Source organism: Cygnus atratus, chromosome 20 (assembly GCF_013377495.2).
Source record: "Cygnus atratus isolate AKBS03 ecotype Queensland, Australia chromosome 20, CAtr_DNAZoo_HiC_assembly, whole genome shotgun sequence".
Classification (NCBI taxonomy): Eukaryota; Metazoa; Chordata; class Aves; order Anseriformes; family Anatidae; genus Cygnus; species Cygnus atratus.
This window is the reverse complement of record NC_066381.1, coordinates 7,252,985-7,268,126: the sequence shown is the minus strand read 5'-3', so window position 1 is coordinate 7,268,126 and position 15,142 is coordinate 7,252,985. Positions and strand designations below refer to the sequence as shown.

The window sequence follows — 15,142 nt, the reverse complement described above, 5'->3', positions numbered from 1 at the left end:
CGTGTTTAACTTCCAGGCTCTGCGGACGAGTGTTGCAACAAACAGGGCACTGATTCGTTAACAGACGAAGAGTACTAGATGGCTGCAGTGCTAGAATTAATGGCTGGACAGCATTTCCTTTTTTTAAAAAATCTCTTTCCTCCCACAGCAATTTGGACTGGTACCCAAATAAACAATAACAAATAGATTTTCGGAGGAGCTGGCTGGGAGAAATAACAAAAGTCAAGGGGCCGTCGTTATGCAACTCAGCTCTGCTCGTATCTGACTACTCCAGAAAACCTTCCCTCACTCCTCAGCTTCATTTTCCATTCTCTTTTTCCTTCCACCCCTGCTGGAGGAGGTGCTGTTGTATTTGCTGCCTTGGTTTTGGTCCCCCCACTAGTCGGGAAGGCACATGGGGCTGGCCGAGCGTAGGCAGAGCCGTGCTGTGGGGAAATGCCCCGCGAGAGTGCACAAACCAGCTTCTGCCAGGCAATAAAATGGCTCGGCATGTTGGCTCGGGTTCCAGCAGCATGACACTAATACCTGGGCGTGTGGTTTTTTTTTTCTTTTTTCTTTTTAAATAACCGATTCTGGGTATTTTGTAACTGCTGTGTGCCGCTTTTAGCAGCGGTGGTCTCGTAGCAGTGGGCAGCTGGGGGCTGTTCTGCTCCCGGGGGCTCAAGGATGTGAGCGAGGGGTGTGCTTTGTCCCCCGTGCCTCCGCAGCGTTGTGCCAGGGGGGATCTGCAGCCCTTGCCTGCCCTCCAAAGGCTCTGCTTTGAGTCCTACACATACAGAAAGCCGTCCCTGCGATTCCTTTTAAAGTTTTGCCTGAAAGACCTGCTTTTTTTCCTTACCCAAGCCGAGTCTAGGGGTGAAGAGACTTTCCTGCCGATTCCTCCTCTGGTACGGAGCCTAACCTCCTGCTGGGAAACCGCTGCCAGCCTCCTGCTCCCGCTCCATCGCTGCAGCAGAGCAGAGCCCCCGCTGTGCTCTGCTCGAATCCCACGGTACGCCGCGGCCGTCTGCGAGAGGCAGCACAGATGCTGCTGCATCCAGGCACGCCGTGCGATGTTCTTGCTTGGATACCCCCTTTTTTGCTTTGTTTTTTTTGCTTCTCACGAATGCTAGGTAACAATCTACAGCTTGTAATCGCACCGCTGAGCGCAGTTTCAGATCAAGCACTGCTAAGAGCTGACAGTTTCAAACAGTGATGACCTCCTGACCCCCCCCGTCCGTATTGCTTTTTAGAGGTCGAGCATCATAGAATTAAAAAGATTGGGTGTTGCTCTGCTTCCTTTTCTGAGCCTTTATTTCACCTTCTTACGTCTTAAATAACCTCCCACTTGGAGATTTTTTTTCATCCAGAAAATCATCTTCTAATGCTTGATGCAGTAGGCCCAGGGCCTCGTAGTTCGGGTAGGTCATGAAGATATCTGCGCTGCTCCCAATTCATCCCGTGCGTCGTATGTTCCTTACGTCAAGGGGGGATTTGGCCGCTGCTGGGAGGGGTTGGATCTCGCAGGAGCCGAGTGGGTGAGAGGCTCTCTGCCTGCTGGCAGGGGGAGAGGTGTGCACGTGTTACAGCCACCGCTCGGGTTTAGGACTGTACTCCTGAGATTTTATGGGGTGAAGATTCAACTTAAACCTGTTTCAGAGATGGCCGCGTGTGCTTCTGTCCGTGTGGCAAGCAGTGGAAATGAAAAGCCTCTACCTGATTATGCTGCTGCCCAGGAGTCGGAGCTGTGCTGGCGCAGCTGCACAGGGTGGGCACAGGGCACAAACGGGAGCGGTATCCAGAGAGCTCCCCTCCTGTCCCGGTACGGGAATAACGCAGTATTTCGTATGATGCAGGTGGATCAGCAGTGCTTTGGTGACCCTATGACTATGGGAAGAGTTAAAGCTCTGGAGCTGAACTGTGCCTGCCCAGAGCCCTGGAATAGCTCCCTGGTTTTTAGTGTAGGTAACTGCAGTGGGGATACAGATGAGGCTGTCGTGAGCGTGCACCTGTGTGCAAAAAGAGGAAAAAAAAAAAAGAAAACAACCCAAACTTATTTTTATTCGTAAACTTGATGCTAACAGGAAGATGGCTGATTGCAAGACAAAGACCCTTCCCTTTGCAGTGTACCTCCCTTCCTTCCACCCTCCTCCTCCTCTTAAAATAGCCCTTCGGATTTAGGAGCAAAACCCAAATATTTCCCTTTTTATGAAAGCACATTTCGTGTTTGTCCCTTTCAATGGGAAACTTAACTTTGGTGACTTAAACCAGAAGCTGGTGGTGTGCATCAGCTACGTCTGCTCCACATCCTTATCCCTTGTAACACGTGAGAGTATTGCTTATGAATTATAAAAGATTTTCAGCTGCAGTCCCAGGTCTCCAGCTTCTCCTCGTACGGCTCTTTACTGGCGGGTTTGCTTCCCCGGCTTCCTCAGCCCTGTTGAGTTCTCGCTGTCTTTGCCTCTCCCAGCAGGAAAGGGGCCCTGAGGCCAAGACCTCGGAGATGTCGGGGATGTCTAGAAGTCCCGCCTGGGATCCACCAGTGTATGTGTGCATATTTTTGGCTTGGTCTTAACCAAACTACACCTCTGACATCAGCAACAATTCCTGGTATGAAAACTGCAGTTATAGTGCCCGTGTTTATACAGCAAAAGAGTTTTCTCACGCTCGTCCCATCACCGTAAGCAGTCGTTACTGCTGTGGGGAAATGAATGCCTGAAGATTTAAAGATTTCCAATGGACGATTTCATTATCTTTGCCTAAAAGGAGAGTAAGCAGATACCTTCCAGGTTCTGGGAAGCATTGCATTTAGCAGAGAATCATAATTGTGTTAAATATCAGTCTGTACTGTCATACTTGCACTGTGTTGAAAGGCCACCTAAAGTTAGAGGAAAGGTCTGTTCGGGGAGACGACAGATTTTGTTTCTTAGTGTCTGTAACTCTCTAGATGGTGCCGACTGATACGCCACTGCAGTTTTTAGAGAGAAGTCGTGTAACGTTGCTTCTGTGTAGGGGTTTTTAATGTGGATATATAGCGTTTGGGTTGTTTTTTTCCCTTGGGTGCGCCTCTCTGATTAAAGCAGAAGCTGTTGTACTCCCCATCGGGCGAGCTTATTTCGCTGCAGAAATTGACCGTAATCTCCTTTTTAATCTGCTCTTGTAGGGCAGCGTAGCGGGCTGCGTCACAGTGGATTTCTCATCCTGCCTCTTGTTGTTCCAGTTGGAGGCTTCTAATTCTTGTGCTCAAATGTTTTGAGTTTTATTTCTGCAGTTTTCAGTGAGGTCCAATCTAAACAAAGTTTGCATAAATCCCTTAGCTGCAGCGGAAAGATGAAAGCTTTGATAAGGAACTTTTTATTTTTCTTCTAGAGCAAGAGCACAATGTCTTTGACCTAAATATACTGGTTAGTGACACAGCAAAGTGATGCAGAAAACAGTCTGGAAGGAATGTCAACCTCTGAATGAAAGCTTGGCTGCAGAAAGGTGCTGCTTACGTAGAACCTAATGCACAGAAGAAATGGGAGGAGGAAAAGGTGTTCATTCAAACTATTTCATGCAAATAGTGATGGGTGAGGGAGAAACTGCTGGGGAAAGCTGCTTGGTTACCCCTGGCGCTGCGGCTTTGGAGAGGTAAAAACACTATGCAAAGCACCGCGTAGTTCTCCCCTTCCCGTCTGGGGCCTCGTTTGCTCCGCTTAGCTTTCTGAAGAACTTTTACGTCAAACTTGAAGGCTTCCTGGTAGCAGCTTCTATTTTTGAGAAGTGTTTGATGGCAAATGTAAGTATGTCCAAAGGTGGCCATGAGCTAGTTCTGTAGAGCATACTCAGGGACTTTATTAATTAGCTTCATAATTTTTAATAATGGCTGAGGTTAACCTTCTCCAGAGGCTGAGGGATTCTGAAGTGAACTGGTTTTAAATCCAGCCTTGAGACCTGTCCCGTGCCCGTGAGTGCTCGCATGCTGCTGCCGGGGCGATGCTCTCCGTGATCTGCTCTCTTTGAGTCACTTCGCACAGACCGCTGCGGGTTCTGCTTGTCTTTGTTCTTGCTGCGCAGCTGGGGAACTTGTGAACTCTGTCCATTTATTTTTTGTGGTCAAATCTCCCTGTTTAGCACCAAATGACTGCTCCTAGATGAAGTCAGGCTGGAAACAGAAACCGTTGTAGTTCAGCTGGCTTCCCGCTCCTGCCCCGGAAGCTCTCGCTGGTGAATTTGGGGGCATTCTTCAGCTTTTTAGAGAAAAAGGGAACCTCTCCTCGACCCAGCGTTTCAAGTCAGCCCTTGTTTCTTTTTTACCAGCCAGAGTGTTGTTGCTGGCACTTCAGCCTTGCTGCAAATGCAGCATGTGTGGGCTTTATGCTAACACAGTTTATTTAAGAGGTTGATACAACTCTGTGGAAGTCTCTGCTACAGAAATATGTAATAGATATTTGGCAGTCTGACTCAACCATTTGTCCTGTTTTCTTCCAGCAGATGATTTGAGATTATTGATAGGACCAGCCTTACGCAGGGCACGCTGCTAAATAGACATCTTTATTTCATCTCGGAAGGTGTTGAGCTTTGTTTCTGCGTGATGTCCATGGATCGTGGTCCCCTTGTTCAGCCTCTGTTCAGTCGCTTCTTTGGGCATCTCATGCCAGAACTGTGCACACCTCAGGTACCCCAGGGTAGCTGTAATGTTACTGTGTCTGTGTCAGCAGCTGAATTGAGCCCTAAGGAATCCAAACGTGCAGTGGATGCTCACATCTCTGGTGACTTGTATTGCATTAGGAGGAAGGCTGTGGCTGCAGTAATGGCACGCTCTCTGCAATACTCAACCAGACTGGGTAATTTAGCCGTGCGTTGGGTAATACTTGAGGACAGAGGATGATTATTTTTTTTTTTTTGGACTGGCTTGCTTAATACTTGCGGACACCCAAGAAGAGCTCCTGTATGGAGGAGTTTCCAAGGCCCGGTGCAGCGTAGCACAGAGATGCCCGGGGAGGTCGGTGGGTGCTGTGCAGAGGCGTATTTGCATGGTTTAACGACTGGATTGGTGCCCGCCTGGCAACCTCCGATTTGACTCAAGCAGCTGCCTTCTTCCCAGCAAAGGTCACGTTCAGCTCAGAGGCAGTTCGTGTGTGTTTGAACAACTGGATGGGACCTAGCCAAGGGAAGGGTAGGCAGGGAACTAGGAGGTTGCTTTTTAATTATAAATCTTTTCTACCTCCTTTGAGACTGAGTCCAGAGCTGTTCACATGACGGTGGCCTGACAGTGATCAGTGAAAAGCCTCTCTGATGACATGGCTACATCTTGCTGCGGGTTTGGGGGATCCATGTTAACTCAGTTTCTGTTCTATAAATAAGAAACTGCCAGTTGCCCTTCGCTAAGAGAGGTGAAAAAGCTTCAAATTGGCTGTCTCACAGCATTTTAAATTAGCTTCTGTACTCTTACTCTTGCACAAGACCTCAGCTGATTTAGTAAGGATCATTTTTAAAAAGAATACTATTGACTTTGAAATTCAGCAGCTTCAAGAAATGAGAATAGCTTGACATCCAGTTCTTGGTCTGCCTTCCTGTAGGGAATTTGGGATCACTCACTGCTGGTGTTTGTTGCTGTGCAGAGGTTTTCTATAAAAGCATACCAAACAATGGAAAATAATGAAGTTGCTCACGCAAAAAGCAACACCTAGCCAAGATTTAGAAAATGGAGATGGGGAGAGAAGTTCTGGAATGTCTAAAGTGTGCACTTTACAACTATTAGCAAAATGTTGAGGCTTGTGGGGTGACAGAAACTGTAATCCTTGTCCAGCCTGGGGTGTCAGTGCTTTCATGATATGGATGGCTGTGGCGTGCTCATGCTCCTGATAAAAACACTTCCCAGGCATTGTCTATGCAGTCAGGTATGTTGGCATAAAAGCATGTGCAGCAAGCAGTTATTACATTGGAATCACTTTCAAGGTTTGCAAGATGTGTTTTCAGGGTGTAGTCTGTGTGAAGAGTAGTCTGTGTGAAATGTTCCCCGGTTACTAAAAGTGTTGTGAATGTTAGAGGCATGCCTTATGCTAATAATCCTATCTCTTACAACAAAAGAAGCTGCTCTGATGTTCCCAGTGTTAAATACAGGCAGACAGCTCCAGTCCCGGTCCATAACACAGACTGAATCTTGTTTATCGTTGCATCAGTCTGCAGAAAGGAGATTTCTAAGAGCAGAACTGTTTGCGTGACATGGAGTGACTCCCATTGTATAGAATAGAATAATGCTCAAAAATTTCTCTCTTCTCCCTTACCCTTTTGATGACAGATAGTTGGCAGCAGATCAAAGCACAAACAGGATTAATGTTTTGCATATTCTGTCCTACATGGCCTGAAAGGAGCAGAGATGGATTTTTTTCATCTTCCACTTTAAAGTGCATTTAATATGTGGCCTAGTTTAGAGCTATGCGACTCATTCCTTCCGTTTCCCCCGAGGCCTGTGTTTCTGGTCAAGGAAAGCAGGGCACGACTCCCTCTGGAGCCCTTCAGTGCTGCTCAGCTTCCTCCTCCGTGCAGGCCGGGGCTGGAGGCTGCTGCGGGGCTGGAGCTGTCCCATATCGGGGAGCTCCACATTGCCTGTGTGGATGCCACAATCTCCTGCACCCTTCGCTCTGGTTACGACGTGGGTGCCGCAGGGTGTGGGCAGCCCAGGTTGGGAGAGGAGCTGAGGCTCTCGCCGCCACCACCACGTGTGGGATGGTGGCTACAGAAGTGAAGCGGGGCGCTGCCACAGGTCACACCTCCAGCTGGCTCACTGCAGGGTCTGAGGTTGCTGCCCAAGCATGGGATCATAATGATTCTCTAATCAATAAGGTTGGAAAAGAGCTCCAAGATCATCTGGTCCAACCATCCCCAGTATCACCCACTGAACCATGTCCCTGGGCACCACGTCCAACCTCTCCTTGAACACCCCCAGGGACAGTGACGCCACCACCTCCCCGGGCAACCCGTCCCAACGCCTGACTGCTCTTTCTGAGAAGAAATGCCTCCTCATTTCCAACCTGAACCTCCCCTGGCACAACTTGAGGCCGTTCCCTCTAGTCCTATCACTAGTTCTGTGTGAGAAGAGGCCGACCCCAGCTCCCCACAACGAGCAAGCTGCTCCTCAGAGCCGTCCCCAGAAAGGGGCGCCCGCAGGCCGTGATCCACCGCAGGCCGTGATCCACCCCAGGCCACGATCCATGCCCTGCTGCAGCAGGGCACTGGCAGCAACGTGGCCTTCTGACACGGGCAAGTGACTGTGAGCGTGCTTGTTTTAGCAGACATGTCAGTCGGAGTCGCTTCCTCCAGTAAAGGCTGCGCCCGGCCACGGGTTGGCATCGCCTGCTCTGTCCTGCCTCCCCCTCTAGTGGGGCGGCTCGTCGCTGCAGCTCCTCCTCGCCGGACAGTTTGGGCTTTGTGTCTCTTGCAGAACTGCAGGGTGAGCAGGGCCCAGCTGCGGCATAATGGGGTGCTGGTGTGGGAGGGGAGAAATAGCAGCAGTTAGGTATGTGCGGTACGGGAGCACTGGAGGTATCTTCTTGCATCCCCAAAGCCTTCTGGCCATGAGGTGTTACGAGTACATTTGCAAAGGAGGCGGTCAGTGGGGTGAGGTGGTTACAGGGATCTGTTAGCATTCAGCTACCCAAATCTCAGCACCCTGTAAATATCGGGACACAAGGGGGATGCAGGGAAGGAGCGTTTTGCAGACCGGGATGGCTGTTGTTGCTGAGGAGGAGGGCAGGAGCGCCTCGTGACATCCTCAAAGTGAAGGTTAGTTCTGCTCCAGATAGCATCCCAGGCGATGGATCCCTTGCTCAAATCACACTTGTCTACAGTTCTTTTTTCCATAGACAGTCATCTGTATTCTGTATAGATGTGCTTCTGACACAAATCTGCTACATTTATGTCTAATATTAAAGAGATCTTGTAAGAGCTTTGGCAGAGACAGATGGTGGTTGACTGGGCTGTGTCTAGCCTCCTCCACATCGAGCTCTTGAGGGCTGAATTTTGAGTGGAGCCATGTTAACGATCTGCATATTTCAGGATCTTCTCCTGTCATTTGTGGGACTTCTGGTTATGGCATACCAGGCTTGCCAGTTGCTGTGACCTGATTATTTTTTTTTGGCATGTGGAAATGGCCATTCGTTATCATTATCATACTGAAAATGTTTGCATAGCTGGGGTTCCTGAACAGCACAGTAGAGATTGCAAGTGCTCTTTCAATTGTTTTTGTTCTCTAGACAAATACATGTTCTTGAGCTGTTTTGGCTTACTCAAAAAATAAAAAATAAAAAAAAGTCTTCAGCTATCCTGCATGTATGAAACCTCTTCCCCTCCCTCTGACCTCTTCCCCTTGTCTGTCTCTCCATGTCCCCTCCGTACCCCTCATCAACTTTTTCACCAGCCCACGGGGAATTCATCAGTCTATGCTCTGGCAGGATCTGAGAAGTTCCAGCAGTAACACACACCCACAACAGCTACTGGTGCTTTCGGAAGGATGTGAGATAGATAATAGATTTGTTCAAAGGAATTTAACTGTACAGCTGGCACCGGCTCCCAGTTTCTTGTCTTGCTGATCTTGTCTGGGACACTTGGCACGCCAAGGCCCCAAGGTGATGCGGCCTCCTGGATGCAAGGCGTGTGGTTCCAGTGTCTTCCTTACGCTCGAGTTTGTCATCCACATCTGATATCGCCATCCTAGTGCTGTGAGGTCGTTGCATCAAGTCATGCCTCCCAAATAACGGCGTGGGGCTGGGGTTTGGTGAATAGAACCATAGAATATCACAAGTTGAAAGGGACCCACGAGGATCATTGAGTCCAACTCCTGGAGCTGGTAAAAGCCTGTGAAGACAACTGTGGTGCTGCTGTCTTTGTCAGCTCATGGGGCTCTGCTGCTGCTGGTACTTGGGTGACTGGTCCTCTGAAAATGCGAATCCTTATCCTGCAAATCTTGTGTGCATCTTTTGGTTTTGTTTTGTTTTTTAAACTTCTGCAAGAACTTCTAATAAGTGGCCTTCTCAACAGAGCCTCACAAGCTGCGTAAGTTCTTGCAAGACTCAGCAACGAGGAGTGTAGAGGACACTCCACATCCCTGTTTCTGCAGGCAGGTCTCCAGAAGCTAGTGCAGAGTCTGCTCAAGGTAATCTGGAGGGACCTTTGTTTTCAAACCCGGATATCAGCATACAGATAGTTGTCTGCTCCGGCACAGCCCGAGGTGAGTTTAGCTCTGCATATCGTTCCAGTTTGCCATAACTGGTGTGTGGCACCGAGGAGGTGGCCTCTGTGGCTTCTGTGACAATGCTGGCTGCCTGACCGAGCATGCGGTCTCAGCCATCAGAGCTGCCCTTTTCACCATCGGATTTTCCGCTCCAAACCACTGGGAAGCGCCTGCACTTTCCGGTGCTGGGGTGAGAAATAAATTATGCACTCTCCTGGGAAGTGCTGGTGGTTAGGATAACAAATTTAGGGGAAGAGGGCAAGGAAAGGAGGTATGTGAAGTATTTAGGACTGGGACTTTCTTTGCTTGCTCTAGAAATGCAAATACTTGCTGCTTTCCTGCTAGTTACGCACTAGCCAACTTCTTAGAAGTACTCAATACCTTGCTTCTGCAAACTTAACATGCTGCTGTTACCACCTGTCAAGACAAAATACACCAAAGCGCAGAGTGAGTAGCATGGTCCATGGGATAACCACTGCCTCTAAGGCGTTAAGCAACGCAGCTGAAGTGCACAGAGGCTTTGGCCGCCCTGGGAGCGCGGATTGCCAGGACAGCTGTCCGGTGTCTGGAGCCGTGGACAACAGTCAGGCAGATAGGTCCTGAGCCAGTGTGGTTATTGCAAAAGCTTGAATAATGGAAAGTGACTTTATGCCGTTGGATTTCTTCTTTTGCAAGGCCAGCCTCGGGTCTGTAGCCCAGAGAGCATCCAGGAGTGTCCTGCCAGCCCCTGAATGCAGCTGGATGGATGCTGACACCCCATCGCAGAAAGGAGGGCTTGGCTCCCCGCAGTGCAACTCTGCTGCTGCTCCCTGGGTGGCTGCTCTTTCACCCGTGCTTTTGCACCTTTCTGAATGATGCTATGGCTTGTTTTGTGTTGACTGTGGAATGCATTTGGGTTCTCATTTTTAAAGGAGATGGGCATGCCAGCTTCCTTATCAAGTTGCTGAAATGCTGAGCTAATTCTAAGGTATGATGAGTAAAAGGTATTTGTGCCAGCTCCTGCTTGTTGTAGATGGTCTGCGGGTTTTAGCTTGAGTTTGTGGTTGCAGGTGGTTCCCAGTGAACTCCTTCATGGTCTTGTTCTAGTTCTGTTCTTCGAAATAGAAGAATAGGACTCAACACAAGCTTTGCAAACAATAGAAGAACAGAGGAACTCAATTCAAGCTTTGCATGCAGTAAGCACAAGAACGTAGCTGAAAAGATTTTCGGGAAAAAGCATCTGTTCGTACAGTTCTCTTACAGAAACTTTACTTAGTCCACTCCCCCCCTTTTCTGAGCCTGATGCTTAAACCTGTTAGTTCCTGTGTGTTTTGGTAAGGTGTGTTCTGGAGTCGCTCCCTCTCCTGTTGTTTCACCGGCTCTCCTGCCCCGGCAGCAGGCAGCTGCATGCCCACGCTGGTGGGGCTGAGCGAGAGGCCTGGGATGTGCAGCTTCTCGTCCTCTTCTCCACTGACTCCGTGGAAAGCGGACGTTTCCCCTAGCCCAGATCCCTTACGTGCCTTCTCTCTGTCTCCATCCGCGTGCTGTGGTCTGTAAAACAGAAAGCAGGATGCGCATCTTCAGCATTGCTGTCCCAAAGAAAGCTGAAGGGGAAGAAAATGCTGCTTCCCCTTGGAGGGGACCGTGCGGTCCCTCCTGGCTTGTCGATGGGAGAGCAGGGCTGGCCTGGTTAGCACCCCTGTTGTCAGAATGGCTGAGGGCTCTTGCACCCATCTGCTTGTGTCTAGCCGGACACAAAATCATCATTTTGCTTCCTTTGGCACCCTGTGCCGAGCTCTGGTTTTCTTGGGATGCCCCTGCACGACCGAATGCTTGGAATGCTTTAAAATATGTTCCTTTCCGCAGGCCCACATAAACACAGTAAGTTTTCACTGATTTAAAGCAGATCCTGTACTGCATCTTTAGCCGGTGCCTGGCAATAGATACTTCAATGTCCTGTGACGAGGAATTAATTGCTGAGATCTCTCTACTGGGGTATTGCTTTGGGCTTTAGTAGGTATGCCTAGTAAAATTCCCCAGTGCGCTGGAGATTGTGTGTATTAATTTTGCATCTAAAGCAGCGTCGTATTTCATATTGCCACTTCCTAGCCTATCTGTGCTCCCCAGCTCCTAGTTGGCAGGTTTATTACTTTCTGGTTTTGTGGGCTCTTAAACTTGATTGCTGACACTGGAATACGAATTAATACGATATATGTAAAGATAATTAAAAAACATAATGTTTTTGTCCAGAATTAAGCCATGTGTTTGGCCCTTGGCCTGCCATGTTTGGCAGGGGTCATTGGAAGGAAATGTGAAAGCCTGCTAAATCCTTCAGTTGCAAAAATTCTTGTAGGTTGACTTTTAAAAGGGTTGTGAGTGAACATCAAGTGACAACCGAGCGGAAAATGAGTTCCTGGGTAGTGACAGCTACATGCAGATGCAGTGTGGATTTCCTTTGCCTTCTACAGTCAAACCAGCGAAATGCAAGTCTTTGGATTCTGCATACGTTAAAGCATATTAACCTTTTTTTTTTTTTCTTTCCTCTCCTATGTATGCAGGAGGCAGACAGTGGGGAAGAAGAATGCCGGTCCCAGCCCAGAAGGTAAGATTCTCACTTGGGGCTTGTGGGAGTCTTCGAGGATGCTGTTCTTCGTGAAGTGTTCCCCAGTGTTTTAGTTTAATTTTGTTTTGTTCTTCTTGTTTTATTCCGGAATTTTTGTTTTTTACCCACCTAAACATCCATAACTTTCTGTCTATTGCTAATCTTGTGTAACTGTCTCATGGGTACCTTACTACCTTACTACAAAATATATATATATATATATTTACATTTAACTATGACCTAAATGATGCCCTCAGTAAAGGGGTTATTGCAGCAGGAAATGGGGAAAAAAATCTGGTTATATACTAAAAAATATACACTGGGAACAGTTCACAAAGATACCAGCGAGTATATTCTCCAAATGGCTGTTTGCATCCAAGGGATGATGTGTTGCCTATAGCCAAGTTCTGAATAAGACGGTGATGCTGCACTTGGTGTATGTGGAGACCTTACTCGTCTTTTGGGACCAAATCCTGGTTGTGTTCTCCTTATCTCCCGCTGACATTGTGTGTTGTATCTTAGGGGTTGGCCCATCATCAGAATGTTCTGAGAGGGATGACCGCATTCATAAACACTATGTTCTCTGGTTTTAAAAAGTCCCTGTAGCCCTCAAGAGCTGAGCTGGGTTCCGTGAGTTAGCAGGAGTATCGCGGGAGGCACTGCAGCAACGAGGCATCCCCAGCTGTGTTTCTTCACCTCCTGGTTATGCCCCTGCTTATGTCTTTGGGATCTGTGAAAAGCTGCATTTCTGAAAGTTAAAGTACGGGGTGACTCCGTGTCATAAGGGCTCCTGCTGCCTAAAATAGCATATTCAGTAGGTGTGTAGGTATTTGCTGCAGATGGAGGCGGTCAAGCATCAGATACTTGTGTTCTGCACAGATAGGAGAGCACTGCAATTGACAGAAATTGCTACTGTTTTCATTTTAATTGGGATTGTTTTGTATGGAGATGTTCATTCTTGGATGTGCCAGTTTCAGTTGCTTCAGGAAGAACTTGGTTTGATTTAATGCTTATATCTGAAACCCAAACAAATACTGGAAGTCATCTGATTGCATGGTGACAAGTATTAATGGTGACAGGTATCAGTGGTGTTTTTCTAATGTAGTCGTAGTCTCAACGGTAGACCTCGTGAAAACTTAAAAGCATTTTCTCCTACCCTCTAAGCCATCAAAAGAATTATTTCATCTAAACTTAAAATAAGCAAACTCAGTATATAACTAGGTAACTTGTCCAGCAGCGGGAGCACTTTCGTAGCTTAAAATGTTGCAGCCAAATTTTGTGAAAGGAGTGAGATTCCCTCCAGGGGGAGTAAAGGAGAAGTGAAGGTGAAGTAGTTCTCCCTTCATGAGCTCTTTGGATGTTACAGTTCTTTGTTTAATGCCGTTTTTGGGTAGGTAACTACAGAAGCTGTCATTTTTAGTATTTAAAAGGCTTCAACAAGATGTGGGCTTTGGTTTTGGGACCAACTTGGATGAATCTGCAAAAGAAAAAGCAGTCGTGGTTGCACATTCCCATGACTTCACCGTAGTCCTGCAATTGCTTGGCTCGGGGAAGGTGACTGTTCTGTTCCCTCCAGGCTTCTACCCTTAAATGATGATTTAAGAATCGCTGTTTCTTCATTTTACAGCTTTCATGACTGTTAGGAAAGCTGGAGAACACAATTCCCAAAGGCTCAAGCTGAACTCAGCTAATCTCTTAATTTTAATTTCTCTCTTAGCCTTCCAGCAGTCACAAGATCAACTCATGACCTGATCTCAGTATACAAAATGTATTGGAGGGGATGGGAGGTGTTTCATTGTTGTGGGCACTTAGCAACAATGGTAGGTTAGGTTTGAAACAAACGTTTCTTTTTGTAATATACTTGAAGTGACTTCCTAGGGTAGGAAATGAGAACCTGCTGTTATGGGATGATCTGAACCCTGTGACTCCGTGGCTGGGGTCAGAAAGCTAACCAAAGCCAAGATCCTTCACAAGGAAAACATGTGGATGGGGGTGAAATATGTTTGATTGCAGTGGGATAAAAATAGGGGTCAAACATGGTAAGTCATCAACCTGAAGTCCTGCTGTGGAGGAGCAACAGAAGTCTGTAAACAGCTCTTGAGTCGATTTATCGAATCCCCACTTTTCAAGGGAAGGTAGCAAGTAGTAGCTGTTAAAAATCCAGCAACCGATCTAAAATATCCTCCAAGGCAGCAGAGAAGTGTGTTTCAAACATGAGCTTAAACTTGCAGGTAGGTCCATCAAGAAAACCTGCAGCAATTAATTTATCCAGGTGCCGACCCGTTTGTGCTCTTTGAGGTCTCACACCACAGAGGCTGTGATCGCGCGGACTCGAGCCTGACAGAAGGGAAAGGAAGTGTGTGAAAACGTTGTTTGAGCTTAAACCTGCTCCAGGGAGCAGTCAGATGACGTGTCAAGTCTGCACTTGCCTCTTCGTTGGGGTTTGCCGGCACGAAGGGAGCATCAGCACACAGCTCAGCCCGTCCTCTTCCCTAGCGGCGCCTGCCCTCGACGTCTGCTCGCCTGGGAGCTCTGCTCCTTCCTTTAGGATGCTCTTAAAAGCACCATCACAGACAGGGTGAGGAGTTTTCTGCTCTGAGTTAGAATCTGCTTAAAGCTTGTCCCTGAGAGACGTTAAATATTAGAAAGAGTTTGTGTGTGCTCTGCCACTGGCAAACTTCTGTACTCTCTGGCAAACTATTTTGTACTGATGCAAAAAGAAGTGGTTTCTTTTCGTACTTGAGGGAAATGCTAGGGGATAGTTTTTATTTCACCTAATTTTTACAGAGGTTTCACTCTGTTACTGAAAATTGCAGCAAAGTATTACTGCAAATACCTGACACTAGGACAGTAGGTGAAAACCAGTTTGGCTTCCCTGCTCTTCAAAAATTTCAGGATTTTTCCAGAACCCCTTAGCCCTGCTCCAAGGGAAGCCCAGGAGGGTCACTGCACCCTGCCGTGGCTGACATCACTCTTGTCATTTATGGGTGAAACCCCCAAATCCTTAGCAGGAGTCCATGTTCTTGCTCTGGAGCCCCTGACTGAGCCAGTCCTCGTCACCTAATTCTTGGCTAATGAGACTAAGACAGAGCTACTGCACAAGCAGGTGTACCGAACGACCTATTTATTACGTTTATTGCCCTCATAACTACCTCCTAGATGTTTTTATTAGCTATCTGGAAGCTGTACAGTGAGCTGCCCTGCTCCTCTCTCCTGCCCCGCTCTTGTTGCTGCCACACGGAACTGACTTAACGAAGCCCCCGCGTTAACAAGCTCTGCGTCATCCCAGCGTCGTTAAACCTAACCTAAAACGCAAGAGCGTGGAGCTTTGAGTTGTGCTTACCCCAACCGGCTTACTAACGTCCACT

General features: G+C 47.8%; 1 protein-coding gene across 1 annotated transcript in view; it reads left to right on the top strand.

Moving 5' to 3' along the window:
- Positions 1–15,142, top strand: part of SSH2 (slingshot protein phosphatase 2) — a gene marked incomplete at its 3' end in the record, with an annotated part of 86,923 nt that overhangs the window by 20,556 nt on the left and 51,225 nt on the right. Inside the window, exon 2 of the mRNA XM_035561197.2 lies at positions 11,731–11,774. Within this exon, the coding sequence (XP_035417090.2) occupies positions 11,731–11,774 (44 nt within the window). The remainder of the gene's footprint in view (positions 1–11,730; positions 11,775–15,142) is intronic.